This window comes from Barbatula barbatula, assembly GCF_947034865.1.
Source record: "Barbatula barbatula genome assembly, chromosome: 22".
NCBI classification, from domain to species: domain Eukaryota; kingdom Metazoa; phylum Chordata; class Actinopteri; order Cypriniformes; family Nemacheilidae; genus Barbatula; species Barbatula barbatula.
Genome location: NC_136785.1, coordinates 3,578,632 through 3,594,150, shown reverse-complemented (window position 1 = coordinate 3,594,150; position 15,519 = coordinate 3,578,632). Strand labels below are relative to the sequence as shown.

The window sequence follows — 15,519 nt, the reverse complement described above, 5'->3', positions numbered from 1 at the left end:
TTCTTTCATTTCAGACTCTCAATCCCAAATGGAACGAGGAATTCTATTTCAGAGTAAGTTTATTTTTCCCTTTCTCATGGACACGAGCCAAACCTGGCTCATATCATTCGTAAATTCCCCCGCTGTGAAAACTAAAAGGTTTTTAATGCCATCTGAATATGGATGCTGGAAATGCAGGAAGTCTCTGCTTTGGTTCTTCCCAACATATTATTTATATGTAACTCCGTCCAGTCCTTTTGAAAGCCAGCACTTTATAAAATATTACAACGTTTAAATCTGTTATCATACAGTGCTTCGTCATACATCCCCACCGTCTTCACTTCTAATAACCTCTGCAATCTGTTATGGGTGCATGTAATGTTGCACGACAGCAGTGGTTGTTTTGTTGCTCAAACGTAAAACGGTTATAAAGTGTGTTCTCCACTTTATTCACACGGATGTGATTTATTTGTGCTATTCTAAGCCCAGGTAATGAACCCCATGTTAATTTCACTGCATTCGCTCGCTCTCAAGCCACAGCCAGTTTGGCACCCGATTCTCAGAAACATCTCCTGCAGTAAAATGGTTTTATATTGCAAATGGCAAGTGCCTGCTGCGAGCGCTTGGTAGCTTGCGTGTGACCGTGAATGGGCGCATTCTTGTTTATTAGTTTTAATGTTTTTGTTTATCAGCCGTTTCTAGTTTTGGTTAATTAACCGAATTGTATTGGCCTTTTAAGGTACTTCTGCAGCAATATGCATTGTAACTTTCTATTTTGTCATGTCTGCAGGTCTGCCCGCAAAACCACAGGCTTCTTTTCGAGGTGTTTGACGAAAACCGCTTGGTAAGAATCTCCTTCCACCTAACAGAAGCACGTGTCAATCTGCATTCTAGCTCGTCCGTCTCATTTCTCTTAAAAGAACTGGGAAAGATTTTGCAAGCAGTTCGATCTGCATGATATTGTGCCTGATAGCTCTGTCTAAAGTCTATTGAGCCGGCTGTTGCTTACAAGTACAGCTGCCCGTCAAGACAAAACCTCACTCATGGTTCGGTCTCTACATACGTGTTTGCGTATAGCACAGATATTCCTTTTGCACAGAAGATTCAATTCACAATTTATTATGATAAAATTCCATGTTAGCGTTCTATTAAATATATAAAAGTCCAATAGGTGACGGAAGTGCATTTATACTCAAAATGAACTTGACTTGTTTTCCATCTTGGGCACATTTTTTGAAAGCTTTTTAGTCACATTTAGTTCACAAAAAATGATATCCCAGAATGCACTGTGTTTTTTTTGTCATATGTAGGAGTAGGGAGTGCGCTTAAAAAGATCGTGTCTATGTAGACAGCTCATTAGATTATGGAACAGATCTTGCGTGCTTTCTGGTGGTCCAATTTCTATTGGGCTGAATTCTTCCGAATAGAAAACCTGAAAATAGCCTGATTCCTTTAAGCTCTTTACCTAGACAGCTGACTAGGTTTTGGAACAAAGTGATTTCTCCGAAACGCCAGTTTTTATTCGGGCGTATTCAAGAATAGCTTGCACCTTACACCAATGTTCCTTTAAATTTGACTGCTGAAAAGTTATTTTGTTGTTATTTGTTTTTGCGGCCCAGACTGTCGTTGAGATATATTTCAGAGTGAATTGTTCGATCTTGAAAGATATATTTTTATTGTAATAAAAGAAGCTCTTCTGTAATGTAACTAATGTGAGTGGTAAAGAATCCGTTGTTGTGATTCGACCAAGTGCATAAAAAATCTGTCTCCTTACTTTACTCCATTTCACAAGCTTATGAATAATAATGTATTATTTAAGCAATCGGGTACGATTTTGCGAGTGGCAGATTGACCTCATTTGACTCGTGAAGTAACCTGAAATTGTATGTTTTAAATAGACATGACAATAGTGAGGCACAAGGTTCTCTTGGCTTTTTCTTTATCAGCTCATTTCTAGTACCTCTCTGTCTTGCATTTCTTACTGTCTTAACTATATCGTCCATTATATTTCTTTTACAAATAGTCTTTTAATCAAAACGTAATGACTCACTGAAACAGCTTCGCTCATTCAGTGATGCTGCAGCCTATTGGATAATGTTTTCATAATAAATCTTTATTCTGGCAGAAAAGACCCACTTTTAAAGATCCTAGTCAATTGTTGATAATCAAATGAACTATATTGTATAGTATAATGTCAAAATCATGTCCTGTTATATTAATTTTTTATTTAAATTTCATGTTTCACTCTGGAAGCAGAATGTCTTGAATGCCATTTTATGTTGACTTTAGGTGTGTTTTGAAGCTCAGCTGTCAGTTGATATCGGTGATCACAGTTTGCAGTTCTCAAGAAATGCAGTAACTTAAATAAATCTGCGATGGATGTGTTCTGTGAGTGTGTGTGTGTGTGTGTGTGTATTTGTGCATGAGTTCCCGTAGGGAATAGGTTTGCTGCTTCTCCCGTGTTATGGATTTTGGCAACGTTTCAATGCACAGCTCAACAGAACATGAGCGACTTCCTTATATGACTGAGCGAGAGCATGGATTGTACCTCTGACTGGACACTGATTTAATTAATCCATTTCACGCTCTCTCGCTGACATGCACTTTCTGTCTATTTTTATTCCCGTCTTCTCTTTAGCGGTCTTGGTTGTTTCCCCTTTCATTCCTTTTTCTCAAACTCTCTTTGTTTTCCTGTAGTAATGCATTCAGAAATACATTAACATCTTCCCGGTATGATTAGTCGTGTTGTTTTTAAGTTGTATGTCAAAAGCTTGTTGTCTGTTACATATTAAAAAAGAACAGACTGATTATACTACAGTAGTGCTGTATCTGTGATATTGGATATCCATAAACAGGATTGGAAGAGACTTACTTCAAAAGATTGTAGAAGTAATTTTAAGCCTAATTTGTGATTTGATTTGCTGTTACACAACACCTGGTCTACCCCCAGCAATCGATCCATCATTGACTGAGGTCCATTGTAAATTGATAACGGCTTCTTTTTATAGCAAATCGATGGAAGGTGCACAACAATATATAGAAGTTTTTGCTAATTCAATTTTCTTGCTCGAGCCGCTGTCACAAAATCATCTTTAAGTCTTATATGTGAGAAAACGTGCTTTAGGAAAACGGCCTATAAAATGTAAACGTTGTTCAGCGGCATGTTTATTTTGTTTTGTCTAATATGCAATGTCATGACCATTCATTTATTATGGAATTCACACTCATGACTTTCTTCTGCAGAACACAAAATAAGTTGTTTTGAAGAATGTTGGTAAGCAAACCACAGTTCGTTTCTCAAAATATCTTCCTTTGTAGGATATGAGCGTGCATACATTATGAGATCTTTTTTGTGAACTGTCCCTTTAAGACGTATTTATTGGCCAAGTGAACATTTTGGAATTCACTGTATTTGAACTGTATCACGCCTGTTTGGTTCAACAAAACATGCTCTTAATTCCCAGAATGCTTGGCACTTTGAAACCAATGATAACGCCATGATGTCTCCATTCCTTGTGCGCAGCTCACCAACTGTTGGGCATTGGTGCCCTCCTCCAAAACAATACCCCTTACAGAGCACAATCCCGACCTTTCTTTCAGTGTGAATCAGTCTCGCTCACTCATGCCACTGACTACACTGATGATGCTGGCTAGTGTTTCCACATGGGGTGTCTTTAAACATTTGTAGAATGACCTTTTAGACCCTGTTTAGAGACATTGTCTCTCTTGTGTAATAGTGATGCTTAAGTTTGTGGTCTGTTCTTTTTGTATTTGCAGCATTAATGGTTGTTTTTATATGTTGTTGTTCATTTCATTATTCAGTATTAATATTAACTTTACACTATACTTGGATGCTGTTGGTACTCTTAATTTGACCAGAGTTTTAAACAAAGGACACATTCATGATTGTTCATCCATGCGGTCTTTCTCACTTCTGGCATGCGAGTCGTCCTCCATTTCTCCTTGGACAAAGTTCCCTCTGTGTGCTCTGTATGTCACACCAGGCCCGCATACAGATAATGTGGTGTCTTCCCGCTGGATTGTCACTTTGGCCTTAGCAACTTGCTCAGCGTGTCGTTGGTTTCCATCAGATCGATTATGACATTTGCACGCCTGTCAGCAGCAGAGGCTTGGGGTTATTGATCTAAAGACTGTTTTCTGAATTGCGTTCGAGGAGCAAAAGCAAATTCCATCACTTTATGCTTTAGAGGTATTGACCCCAATCGATGGCATGTTTTTGGCGAAGAAAATTGGCTTTTATTATGAATACAATGACTTTTTATTTCGTTTTCCAGTTTAAATAGAGTTTGAAGTTGGATAAATTGCCTTAAATGGTTTTATTTTGTTTCGGGAGTGGTCATGATGGTAAATTTATTTATTCAGCTCTTATGAAACGGCTCCTGGGCTTCATCCTGAGTCATTGTTGCAGTGTTGGAGGAAAGTAAATGACTTGTGGTTAAAAACTGCCTATAAGCACTTTGAATGCAGATGGAACATTTTAACCAACGCCAGCCCAGGAGATGCTTGATGGCAATGTAGACATTTTAACAAACAAATGTGTCAGTTCTTCTACATCTGTAATAGTATTTTACTACATTGTGGAATTGTTTTGTAGGAATAGTATAATGTCAGTGATAATCACATTATTACGCATAGCAAGCCGATGGGGTTGTAATATCGTGTTTTTGTGGTGTTTAATATGTGCATGCCAAACACATCTCTACTACCTTTAAGATGCTGTTAATCAAATTTCCTAGCGATAAAGAATGTATCATGGGTAACACCATGTCCCAACTTGACTTGGCCCAGTGTCTACGCTGTGTGGGATGAGCCAAAGAATTATGAGCTTATGAAGTGTGTGTTTCCTGAGTCAGCTGTGATCCGTCTCTTTCTCATCCCACCCCCGGCGGTCTAGTTCCATCTGACAGATCAGTAGCAGCTGAGAGAGTTTGGGGGCTAGCCGGGAGGTGGGGTGGCCACCATCTGGATCACGTGACTGTGGCCACCCTTCCCTCACCTTTGCTTGCAAAGAGCGCCAGGCGTCCTTATCCAATCACGCCTGGAATGTGGCTTGCCACTTGGGCTATTTCTGCTTTCTGTCGCTATCAGGCTGCTGCTCAACAGTTTGACACATGGGCTAGTTTTTTATTTCCACATCTCACTCCTCTTTCTAGCATTTACCTCTCTCTCTCTCTCTCTCTCTCTCTCTCTCTCTCTCTCTCTCTTTCTTTTTCTCTCTCTCTCTCTCTCTCTCTCTCTCTCTATCTCTCTCTCTCTCTCTGAAGTTTGTGGGTTGAACTTTTAAGCTCCCTGGCAGCGCTTCACTGGTAGCTGTGAAACAAAACACAGCCTCTGTCTGTGAGTAAGGGAAAGAGAGAAAGGAAAGAGAGTGGATGAGCAAGACAGAGAGAGGGAGAGCAAAAGGGATAAGGCGCAGAAAATATTGGGCAAGACAAATCCTGCCGGAGCTGGACAGAGACAGTTCAAGGCAGACAGGAGAATGTCTCACCGGTTGCGGTTATATTTTGGCTCTGGTCGTAGCAACACAGCGCCCGAGTTGGAGCAGCTGAACAGTATGGCCGAGGGCGGAGATGAGAATACTACAAGTAACTGGAGAAGCCACGGCGGTGCTGGAGCCGTGATGGTCCGAACACAGTCACGAAATGGAGGATATGCTGAGAACTCAGAGTCGGGTGACGCCTCTCTAAAACAAAGTTCTTCCATGTTCATCCCACAGCTCCAGGGTCAAACCGAACCACGGACGACTAGGAGCACTTCTATGCAGATATCGCTTCAACGTTTAACAGCACCGCAAGACGATGCCCCCCTTGATCCACCTCCAGGGTACCCATTTGACCCAGCTCCAGCATACACTGAACCTGGAGTCGGTTGGCTCTTACCTCCACCTCCAGCCTACCACAGAGGAGACAATCCATCCTGCAGCGAATCCATCCTTGAACAAATTCACCCAAACAGCGATCGCATTCAACCTAAGAGACAAGTCTTTTGCGTCCCGCCGTGTGATGGACAAAACGGTTACGATAGAATGAGTGTACCCAACGGAAGTCACCAAGGGATTACCATCAATGGTTTCTGTATCCAGAGAAGATCTATAGATGGCTCGGACATCGGACAGTTCAGGATTATGCCATACAACGAGGACGGTCAGAATGGCCAGTGTCACCGCTGGTCTGTCCAACAGAGCACAGACAGCGGTCCTGGCACCCAGAGACTTGTTTTCCAACTTCAACAGAACCAGGGACATCAAACAAACCTAAATTCTCCCCCTGAAGTGACTGATTTGGGCTACATGGGCTCCAAAGGTTGCCGTGTGGTACGATACCCTCGGGTCCGTCTGGAGAGGAGCACATCGCAGCCGTTACAACCCAGAGGAGTTCCCGCACGCATTGGTTCCATGCCAGACCTTCATGCACCAATCTCAGAAATGGAAACTGCGAGCGAGATCGGTCAGAATAAAGCTCAAGGCTGCACATTCAAGATTAGGCAAGAACAAAACTCCAGACAGCCGAAGTTTAAGATATATTTCAGCCAAGGAGGTGAGCACAGCACCATTACCAGACGGGATATTAGCTTTGGAAAGGTTCCTGCCTACTCCGGTCCACAGGTAATGACATCAGAGTAATGAGACATTTTTTAATATGAAGCCATCAGTCATTTTTACCTATTTATTTTTTGGGCCTACAACGATATTTGAAATGTATTTCAAGTTACCTGCTCTTTCCTGTAACTGAACCCAAATTGTCATATTTGTTGTGTTTAGCGTAGACTTTAAAAAGCGTATGTGTTTGGTTTGTGAGTGGTTGGTTGGGGAATAGGAAAAACAGATGAGGAAGAGGTAGCGGGATTTGAAGGAAAGAGGAGGTGGGTTCAGGGATGACTTATTCACGTTCTGGGAAGTGGAAATTCCAAGAAAAAGGGGTCAGGGACGAGACTTAACCACACTGTGCATGATTTCTTAATAAAAAGCATACACACTTAATATGATATGACGAATTTATAGAGACTACTTGTTTTTCCCCTCCTCTCTTAAAGAGGAGCCTGTTCTATCTTTAGACTTGTTGTTGTTGGTCTTAAAATTGGCCATTCTCTTTTGGCCTGGGTAGTTGCTGCAGCAGCTGTTCTCTGGTGATTAAAGTTTAATATATAGTTACACCCATACTGCTCAAAGAAAAACTCAGTATCAATCACTTTTAAAAACAACGGGATTGTGGTTATGTACCCCTCAAAATTTAAGAACTCTACAGGCCTCACAGTTAGATTAAGCTCAAGGCTTTAGGTTTAGCGGTTGTTGATTTTTTTTTCCAAAGGTTCTCATTCGACTGGATGTTTTTATTTATGCCAAATGTAATTCATCAAATTGGACTCCTTTAAAAAAAAGTGTTTTTTAGTTGTGAAGTTGTTTCTTGGAGGGGTTGAGCTTTCATCATATTTGCAAACAGCAGCAGTGGAATTTCTGAGGCTTTCGCATTCTAGAATCTTCTGATTCTGTAAACTGGACTGTCATGCAAATACCTTCCCCAATTTCCACGTCTGTTAAAGGAAGCATATGTATTTCCAGTATACCTGATCTGAAGGCATTACTGGAAATGAGTCAGTGTCCCAGCAGGCTGACTTCATCAAATGAAGTGTCCCTCTTGCATGTCCCTCATGTGACTGCTCTTTAAAATGCCTGTAGATAGAAAAAAGTTCTTTAGTAAAATAAGTATATTGAACTTTAACTTTCATTTACTGCATTTGTCCCCCGTAATGTGTATACTAGGTATAATGTGTATACAATATACTAGATGTCACATCTGTCACACGGCTTGGAAATTTCCCTAGACTTGAGATTGCTCTCAGGTTAATTCATGTGACTGTTCGCCGTCTCGGTTTCAGCGCGATGAGAGCTGTGTAGGGGGAAATCTCTCTTAAGTCTGCTGCGCCAACTTTTTTATCTGGTTGTATGCTCGTAGGTAAAAAAGTAAAATGGCAAGTCCAAATGTAATTAAAGAGAAAAGCTTCTATCCAGCATTGACTAATCTTGCGATGCAGTTCTTGACAGGACCTCTCTGTTGCTATATTTGTGGGGGGTCCCATCTTAATTTAGCATCTCTGCGGAAGTGAAGTATTTTTTTGGAGCTTCAGTTGTTGTAACCCCAAACCGTAACCTTGCAGTCGCTGAAAGTAGCTACGTGACCTAGAGTCCAATGAAGAAATAAGCTTGGTCTCTCTATTGTTTGGTTTATTTATCTCGTTGTGTTTACATTTAAACATGGCCTTTGGTTCTCACTTCTGTGATCTTGTTTTCTACCGGTTTCTTCCTATTTCTGCAATTTCCACCCTCTTAAGCGAGCCGTGTGCTAACTCAGCTTTGTAATGGACGATGACTAAGCAAATATTTATTTTTATCTCTCGGAGCACTTTGTGGGAACTGGACTTTTCAGGGTCATAAAGAACATAATATCTTGATGGTCTTCAAAGTCCTTTTGAAGTTAAAAGACATAAAATAAATAATTGCAAAAGGACAGGAGAATAGTTTCCCTGGTGATGGGAATCTATGACGAGACAGAATTTGAGCTTTACGATTCAATCAGTTTCTTGGGTTTTCTAGATATTTCCTTCAAATCGTAGGAGTTGTGATAATGCAAAATTGCTATGAATAATGCTCATGTGATTTCAAAATGATGTACTGTTTTTATAATCGATCAGACCCTGAGAAAACATTTAAATGAAACAAGTGACCTGTGGCATATTTGTCTCCAGCATAGAAGCGTTTCTGTGATGAGTGGAATTTTTCGAATGCATCTCTGGCCCTGCCATGCACTCACCATCTCAAACAGAGACTGGCACTTAACCTTAAGGTTATTAATGAGTGTTGTTATCCAAAGCTTGTGCTTGCTTGCGTGATCTGCTGGTGTCACTTAATGGGTGTCGGAAGACCCAAGATCGGAAAAGAATGTCAGGATCCCTAATAATTTACTGCCAGATTGAGAGTCGGCGTATTGGTTTCTAGTTTCTGTTTGTCATTGGTTTAGTTGACTTGAATAACTGACGGCAGTTTTCTGCGTGTACGTACGGTCAGTAGGTTTTTTTTAAGTGTTTCTGAATGCATACTGTAGTCTTACCAGTTTTAAGGTCTTGGATTGAATCCGCTGTTTATCTGTCAGCAATTGATTGCTCTTTTTATCCCACAATGTTCTCAAAATGTTGTCAATTTTAGTTAGGCCTGTGTGTATGTAAAGCATTACAATAATAAGATAATTATTGAGATACAGTAGATTTATTGCCTTAAAGCAACAGTTCACCCAAAAATGAAAATTACTCGCCCTCAAGTTTTATTCTTTGTTCTGTTGAACACATAAAATATATTTTAAGACACTTTTGACCATCATTTTATTCAATGGTGGCCAAGAACTGTGTGGTTACAAGCCTTCTTTCATAATTTACTCACCCTTATGTCTTACATAACCTGTATGACTTTCTTTCTTATGAAGGACACAAAACAGCATTTGCCCCCATTGACTTCATTGTATGAAACCACCAAAACATTTCTCAAAATATCTATCCTTAGTAGAAAGAGTCATATATAGGTTTGAATGACATGAGGGTGAATAAATGATGACAGAATATACGTTTTTTGGTGAACCGTCCTTTCAATAAAATGACTTATTGAATTTTTGCTATAGCCCTTCTCCAATATTCTGTATCCCAGACTGGGTTTGTGTACTGGACGTTGTTGTCTTTAATACATTTATTCCACACACAGGATCACATTGGTCATGATCGTTCCAAGAATGGGCTTTTCAACCTGGGCCAGGTAATTTACTGGTCTGATGTGACCCAAACAGTCTCGATCTCACCCGTTTTGCCTGGGGGATTTGGTGGGTGGATTTTGAGTAGAACTGGAGATTTATGATTGGCGGTTCTTGCACTAACTCACTCCTCCTGACTTTGACCTTTGAACTGCACATATAGCTCATCTGCTGCTCTTCACAGGGTTTTTTCTCTTCTAAATGGATGCCTTTCGGAAATAACGTCACCTTTATTTCTCTGTTTCCCTATCGCACACATTCATTCATGCCTCTTGGGTTACGCAGGTGTATGTTTGTCCTCATTTTGGTGATTTTCCTTGCAAATTTGTCTAAAGTTTCATTATTTTATATCAAACCTAAAACAAATTTTCTGAATATTTCTTTGATAATGCAGACCTTTTTCCTTGCTGTCAGCATTGCCAAAATATAATACCATTCTCTCTCTTATTATAATACTCTCTTTCTCTTTTGTCTTTCAGACCAGAGATGATTTCCTCGGGCAGGTGGATGTACCTCTCACTCATTTACCGGTAAGATTATGAATGCTAGTTTTGTTTCAGGGGTTGTCCAAATTTCCCATTTTAGAATGCTGTACAGAAACATTGCGAGAGAAAGAATAAACGACACATGATGATGTCTGTGAATATTGAAACACATGTCCCTGTACGGAGTGGAAAGGGAATCAGCTGGAATGTAAACACACAGGCTGCCTTGAAGGAGTCTATGCCATTAAAAAAAAAACTACTTGTTTCCGGGGCACAACATAAATTACTATTGTTTATTATAAAAATTCTGGATGCTGTTTGATCAATCCAGTATATAAGCCATGTTAAAATATATGATTCTCTCAGTCCAAGAATCATGAGAGGGTGACAGGTATCACTTAGAAATGTCTTTACTGTTTATCACTGATCAGCGAAACTATTAACCTCGGTAGAGAAGTACGTTAGGTAAAATAATTTAATAAATACAAAATATTACTGTGCCTTTCAAATATTATTTACCATATATAGTATCTTTTTTTAATATTTCACCTTCAAAATGAAAATGTATTTCATTATAAACATGCCCTCGAGTACGTATGACTTTCTTTCTTCTGAAGAACACAAAAAGAAGATATTTCGCTCGGTTACTAGAAAATGGTTTTTGGTTAGCAACATTTTTCAAAATATCTTCTTTTGTGTATTGCAGAAGAAAGATTATCACACAGGTTTAAAATGACATCAATGTGAGTAATGACAGAATTTTTATTTTAAAGGTGAACCATAACTTTAAGGCACTTGAGGCCATGCAGCATTGTGAATGCATTCACGGCAAACTTTAAAATCATTGGTTTTCAATATGGTATTTTATTCCAGTTACCGAAGACAGAGTTTTCCCACCGTGGACTTTCATAGGAAATTATTTGGAATGGAAGAAGTCTTATGTTTGTCTAAACTGTTTCCAGTGGCTATGCGAAAGCTCTTTGCTGGATTGCACATTAAAGACACGAACACAGACTCTGCTCTGTTTTTCTTGCGGCCGCCTACATATCCACTGTTCAGTCTTGCGTGGTTGAAGTCCAGTCCACGCATTTTTTCTCAGCCTGCTTTAACTGTATTTAAAAGTGCTTTTATATGTTTGGATCAGACATTTACTTGCAGTTTGTTTATTGACTAAGCTACCTTTTAAGAGTTCTTAAAGAGTCCTCTTTCAATGTTTATTGCCTCTGGTTTAATCCAGACTTGCCAAACAGGAAAGCTCTCCCTTTTTCCTTCAGGGCCTCCAGTCTTTCCTCACATAGTTTTGGTTTTGGGCTCCATCAGAGGTGCCAATTCCATCAATTTTCATTTCTCTGTCATGAATATTCAACCTGGCCAATTGAAACGTAACACTAGAACAGCGTTATGTAAAATTTGGACGTTTTCCATGGGTCTGTATGCCCCCTACCCAAATCGGGACTGTTATATAGATAGAGTATAGGTGCTTTATGAGTTTACCATAGATTTGACACATTTGTTTATTGTCTCTGTTTTGTCTGTTGGTAGACGGAGGACCCTGCAATGGAGAGGCCGTACACGTTTAAGGACTTTCTGCTCCGTCCGAGAAGGTCAGTACATATCTCACCTATAAACACTAGCTGTTATATTTGAAGTCACAAATAGTGTGATGTGTTGGCTGTGCGCTGTGACCCTGTTCACAGGACCGGGCGTTCAATGTGATACAGCTTGAATGTGCTCCAGGAGGTTGTTTAGTTTTAGAACAAAATGTACAGTTACCACATTGGCCAATGAAATACCTTTGTACATACGCAATTATTGCATATTTATTAAACTGCTGCGTTAATAATTAAACTAAAATGTAATTGTATTTTATATTCAGTTATGACATGCTTTTGACGTCTCTTGCAGTCATAAGTCTCGTGTGAAAGGATACCTGAGGCTGAAGATGGCTTACCTGCCAAAAAACGGCGGTCACGAGGAAGAGACCAGTGAGATGAGGGAAGAGGCCGAGGTACATTCAGTTCTCTCTCTCTCTCTCACTCTCTCTCTCTCTATCTCTCTCATACACTTCTCAAGACATCAAAATCCCTCTTTATTCCCAGACATCACATGTATGAACTTAAATTTGGATCTTGTGTATCCCTTTGTGGGGATGTTGGCCTTTCTATCTGACCTTATAGATCATGACAGACAGATTGAAATCAAATGTTTCGTATGTGAAGTTTAAATGTCTCTGTGTTTTTGCTGTCCGCTCTTACACTTCAGTGAATAGAGATGGTCTTGTCATTCTGAAATGGCTGTTTCATTCTCTGATCCCCACAGACTGCTTAACATTTTTCGTTTTGAAGGAGATGCCATTTGCTTTGAAAAGATGACCGTCTGGCATTTCCGTCTTTGACTTTCTAGCTTCCTGTCCTTTGTTCCCTTGGTTCAGTTTAAAATTCAGTATGATCATAATTTTTTCTCTCTGTGCTTGTGGAAAGTGAGATTAAATAGTGAATACTTGTTTCCCTCTGTTTGGGTAATACCATTTCAAATAAAAGGATTTCGTACAAATATGCCACACAACTGTATTTTCAAAGAGTTTTGATGTGGTCACATCCCGATTATTTGAGAGAACCAGAATTTGAATCAATAATCACAAAAATAAATTGTTATTGATAGTCCTAAACCTGTCCGATGATATGGTATTACATTTAGTTTATTATATTGTAAATGGAGATAATGATGAATGTCTTTTTCTTACCATTTCTTCTGAATATTCTCTATTAAATCTGTGTTTTTCTCAGGGCTGGGAGGTGAATGACTCCACAGATCCAGGGTCACAGAGACCCCAGCAGCTCCTGCCTCCTATGCCCCCCGGCTGGGAAGAGAAGGTGGACAACTTGGGTCGCACCTACTACGTGAACCACAACAACCGCTCCACGCAATGGAAGAGGCCCAGTAGTGTGTATGTGATCTATTATATTAAGTACTAAAGAGCAACTTGTCACAATTGATTTTTTTGAGAGCTAGTGAATAGTTGCTGTATTGAATTTATCGTGATCGCAGTGCGGAACAAATTCTTTCTCCCCGTCTGTGCTTTAGGGATGTGGTCTCAGAAACGGAAAATGATAATCACTTGCGCCAGATCAACCAGGAAGCCCATAGAGTTTTCCGCTCTCGACGGCACATCAGCGAAGACCTGGAAAATGAGCAGCTTGACATCCGAGACATTGATGATGTTAGTATTCGAACCCCTGACGTAGGCCGCATGGAAATAGCTTCGTGAAGCAATTTCCATAAAGCTTTTAGTTCTTAATTAAATCCTTTAAATAGATGCTTTTTAACATTTTATATTCAGTTCTCATTTGAGAGTTTGTTCAGTGCTCATACGTTTACACTCATCTTTCAGAATGCGTAACATGTATATTACTTTTAATGGCATTTTAAAGCACTACTGCAATTATTCTTTCAGTCATGGGAACCGATATCAGAGGAAGATCCTGCTTTACTGAGCGAGGGTCTGAATCACTCTCAGTCCGGTCCCTCTTCGCTGGCAGTGCCCCTCTCCAGCACTCCAGAGTTCTCAGATGAGATCAGCCTTAGATTATCTCTCGCTCCAGACATGAACGGAGAGATCCCAGGACCCAGCTCCGAGGTGGTAAGAAAGACAGAAAATAGATCAATTATAATATTAAACGGATCTACGGACATGGACTTATCATTATCACACACTTCAGCTGCAGTTAAATATATGAATGTTAATGCATAAATGAACATGATATAAGCCAGTTGCCTTTACTTCATAAAAAGTACACTTATCGACCTAAAATGTTCACTAACTAGAATCCTTCATGTCACCATAGTTTCTGAGATGAGATGTGTTTTAAAAACATTTTTATTCTTTGATGTAAAATGTTGAAAATTAGTTATATAATAAGCATTTCACACAACCACAAAAGTGTTTTTTGTGTTTGCTGTTTATTTGCTGGTGTTTTGCCACAATATGTTTGTCTTTTGACACTGGAAAATGAGAAGCTGACATTTTAGAAACGGGGATGAAAAATGGAAACTTTTGCCTTTAACAGACAAAACGTGTCAGAAGATTTAGTAGTTGCATATGCTTCTTTTAAAACTGCTTGTTCATTATTAAATATACAGTGTTTAATGTTACAGACACTTTCATAAAACATAAAACTACCTTCAATAACGACCAAAACTAAATCTGGTGATTTGCAATGTCACTTTAATCTCATTTTAAAGTATCAAAGCTCGTGGTTTGAAACAGGTTACTGAAATTTTTATTATATTTTTTTGCCGTTCAGACTGCAAACAACAAAATTGATTTGATACGGATAAAATCGATTTTTGCCGCTTGTCGGAACAAGGCCTGTTATTTTCTTGAACAGCATTTTTTAAATAGCCACAAAGATATAAGATGTTTGTCTTTATTAATTTATAACAACATCTGAGGTCTTTACGTCTCAGCAGGGTCCTCTCTCCTCACGTCTCCGCTCCTCCAGCATGACCGATGGAGTCGTCGATCCAGCTCAGCCTCCCACACCAACGGTACTCGTGCTCATTCTCTCCCTCACACTTCCTTCGCTCTGCATGTGCTCATTTCTTTTTCCGTCTCTCAGTGCCGTATGTCTTTAACTCCTGCAGTGTCAAATCAAGTCTCTAACACATTTGGAAGGTTTCAGAATGTTCCTGTCATCTCTAATGAGCTTTACCTTTAAAAGCGTGGTGAAGGTGGTATTGGGAATATCACTTTGTTGTTCATGAAATAAATTTGAAAGTGAAATCGGCCCGGTGTACTTCCTTAATAATAGACATTACGAAATTTGTGAACTATTTATTAAGGCATGTTATTGTAAATAAAGGTTTGTCATTTATTATCCACATGTTGATACCCTGAAACAGCATCACATTAAGCCGCCGGATTTTCTAACTCTCCCATCCACCCGGCTCCATTCTGTTATGTAAATTGACGTTATGCTCTACTATATGTGACCCTGGACAACAAAACCAGCCTTATGGGTAAATTTTCCGACATTGAGATTTTTACATCAACTGAAAGCTGAATAGTGAATATAGTGATATATGGGTTGTTAAGATGGGACAATATCTGGTGGAGATACAAGAGTGTAAAACTCTGGAAGTAAAGGGAGCAAAAAATCTAAATATTGAGAAAATCGCCTTTGAAGTTGTTAATCCGAGGCACTGTAGCAGGCCATCCACTCACAAAAATAAAATTTCTATAT

At 39.5% G+C, this 15,519-nt stretch overlaps 2 protein-coding genes across 5 annotated transcripts in view; both read left to right on the top strand.

Annotated features, from left to right (window-relative positions):
• nedd4l (NEDD4 like E3 ubiquitin protein ligase) overlaps positions 1-15,519 on the top strand; it is a 55,028-nt gene that overhangs the window by 18,427 nt on the left and 21,082 nt on the right. The window contains exons 4-13 of one of the 4 annotated variants that reach the window (XM_079487116.1): positions 15-53; positions 770-823; positions 9,746-9,796; positions 10,271-10,321; positions 11,819-11,880; positions 12,182-12,284; positions 13,063-13,223; positions 13,361-13,496; positions 13,731-13,916; positions 14,747-14,824. In XM_079487116.1, coding sequence (XP_079343242.1) covers positions 15-53; positions 770-823; positions 9,746-9,796; positions 10,271-10,321; positions 11,819-11,880; positions 12,182-12,284; positions 13,063-13,223; positions 13,361-13,496; positions 13,731-13,916; positions 14,747-14,824 — 921 coding nt within the window. Of the gene's footprint in view, positions 1-14; positions 54-769; positions 824-9,745; positions 9,797-10,270; positions 10,322-11,818; positions 11,881-12,181; positions 12,285-13,062; positions 13,224-13,360; positions 13,497-13,730; positions 13,917-14,743; positions 14,825-15,519 lie in introns of all 4 variants that reach the window. The other 3 variants (XM_079487115.1, XM_079487118.1, XM_079487117.1) reach the window with 3 other exon arrangements.
• Positions 5,480-6,661, top strand: LOC306911640 (uncharacterized protein; the record flags this gene model as incomplete). The annotated part of the gene is made up of 1 exon (XM_079487119.1): positions 5,480-6,661. The coding sequence occupies one exon, from the start codon at positions 5,480-5,482 to the stop codon at positions 6,620-6,622; it is 1,143 nt and encodes a 380-aa protein (XP_079343245.1). The 3' UTR covers positions 6,623-6,661.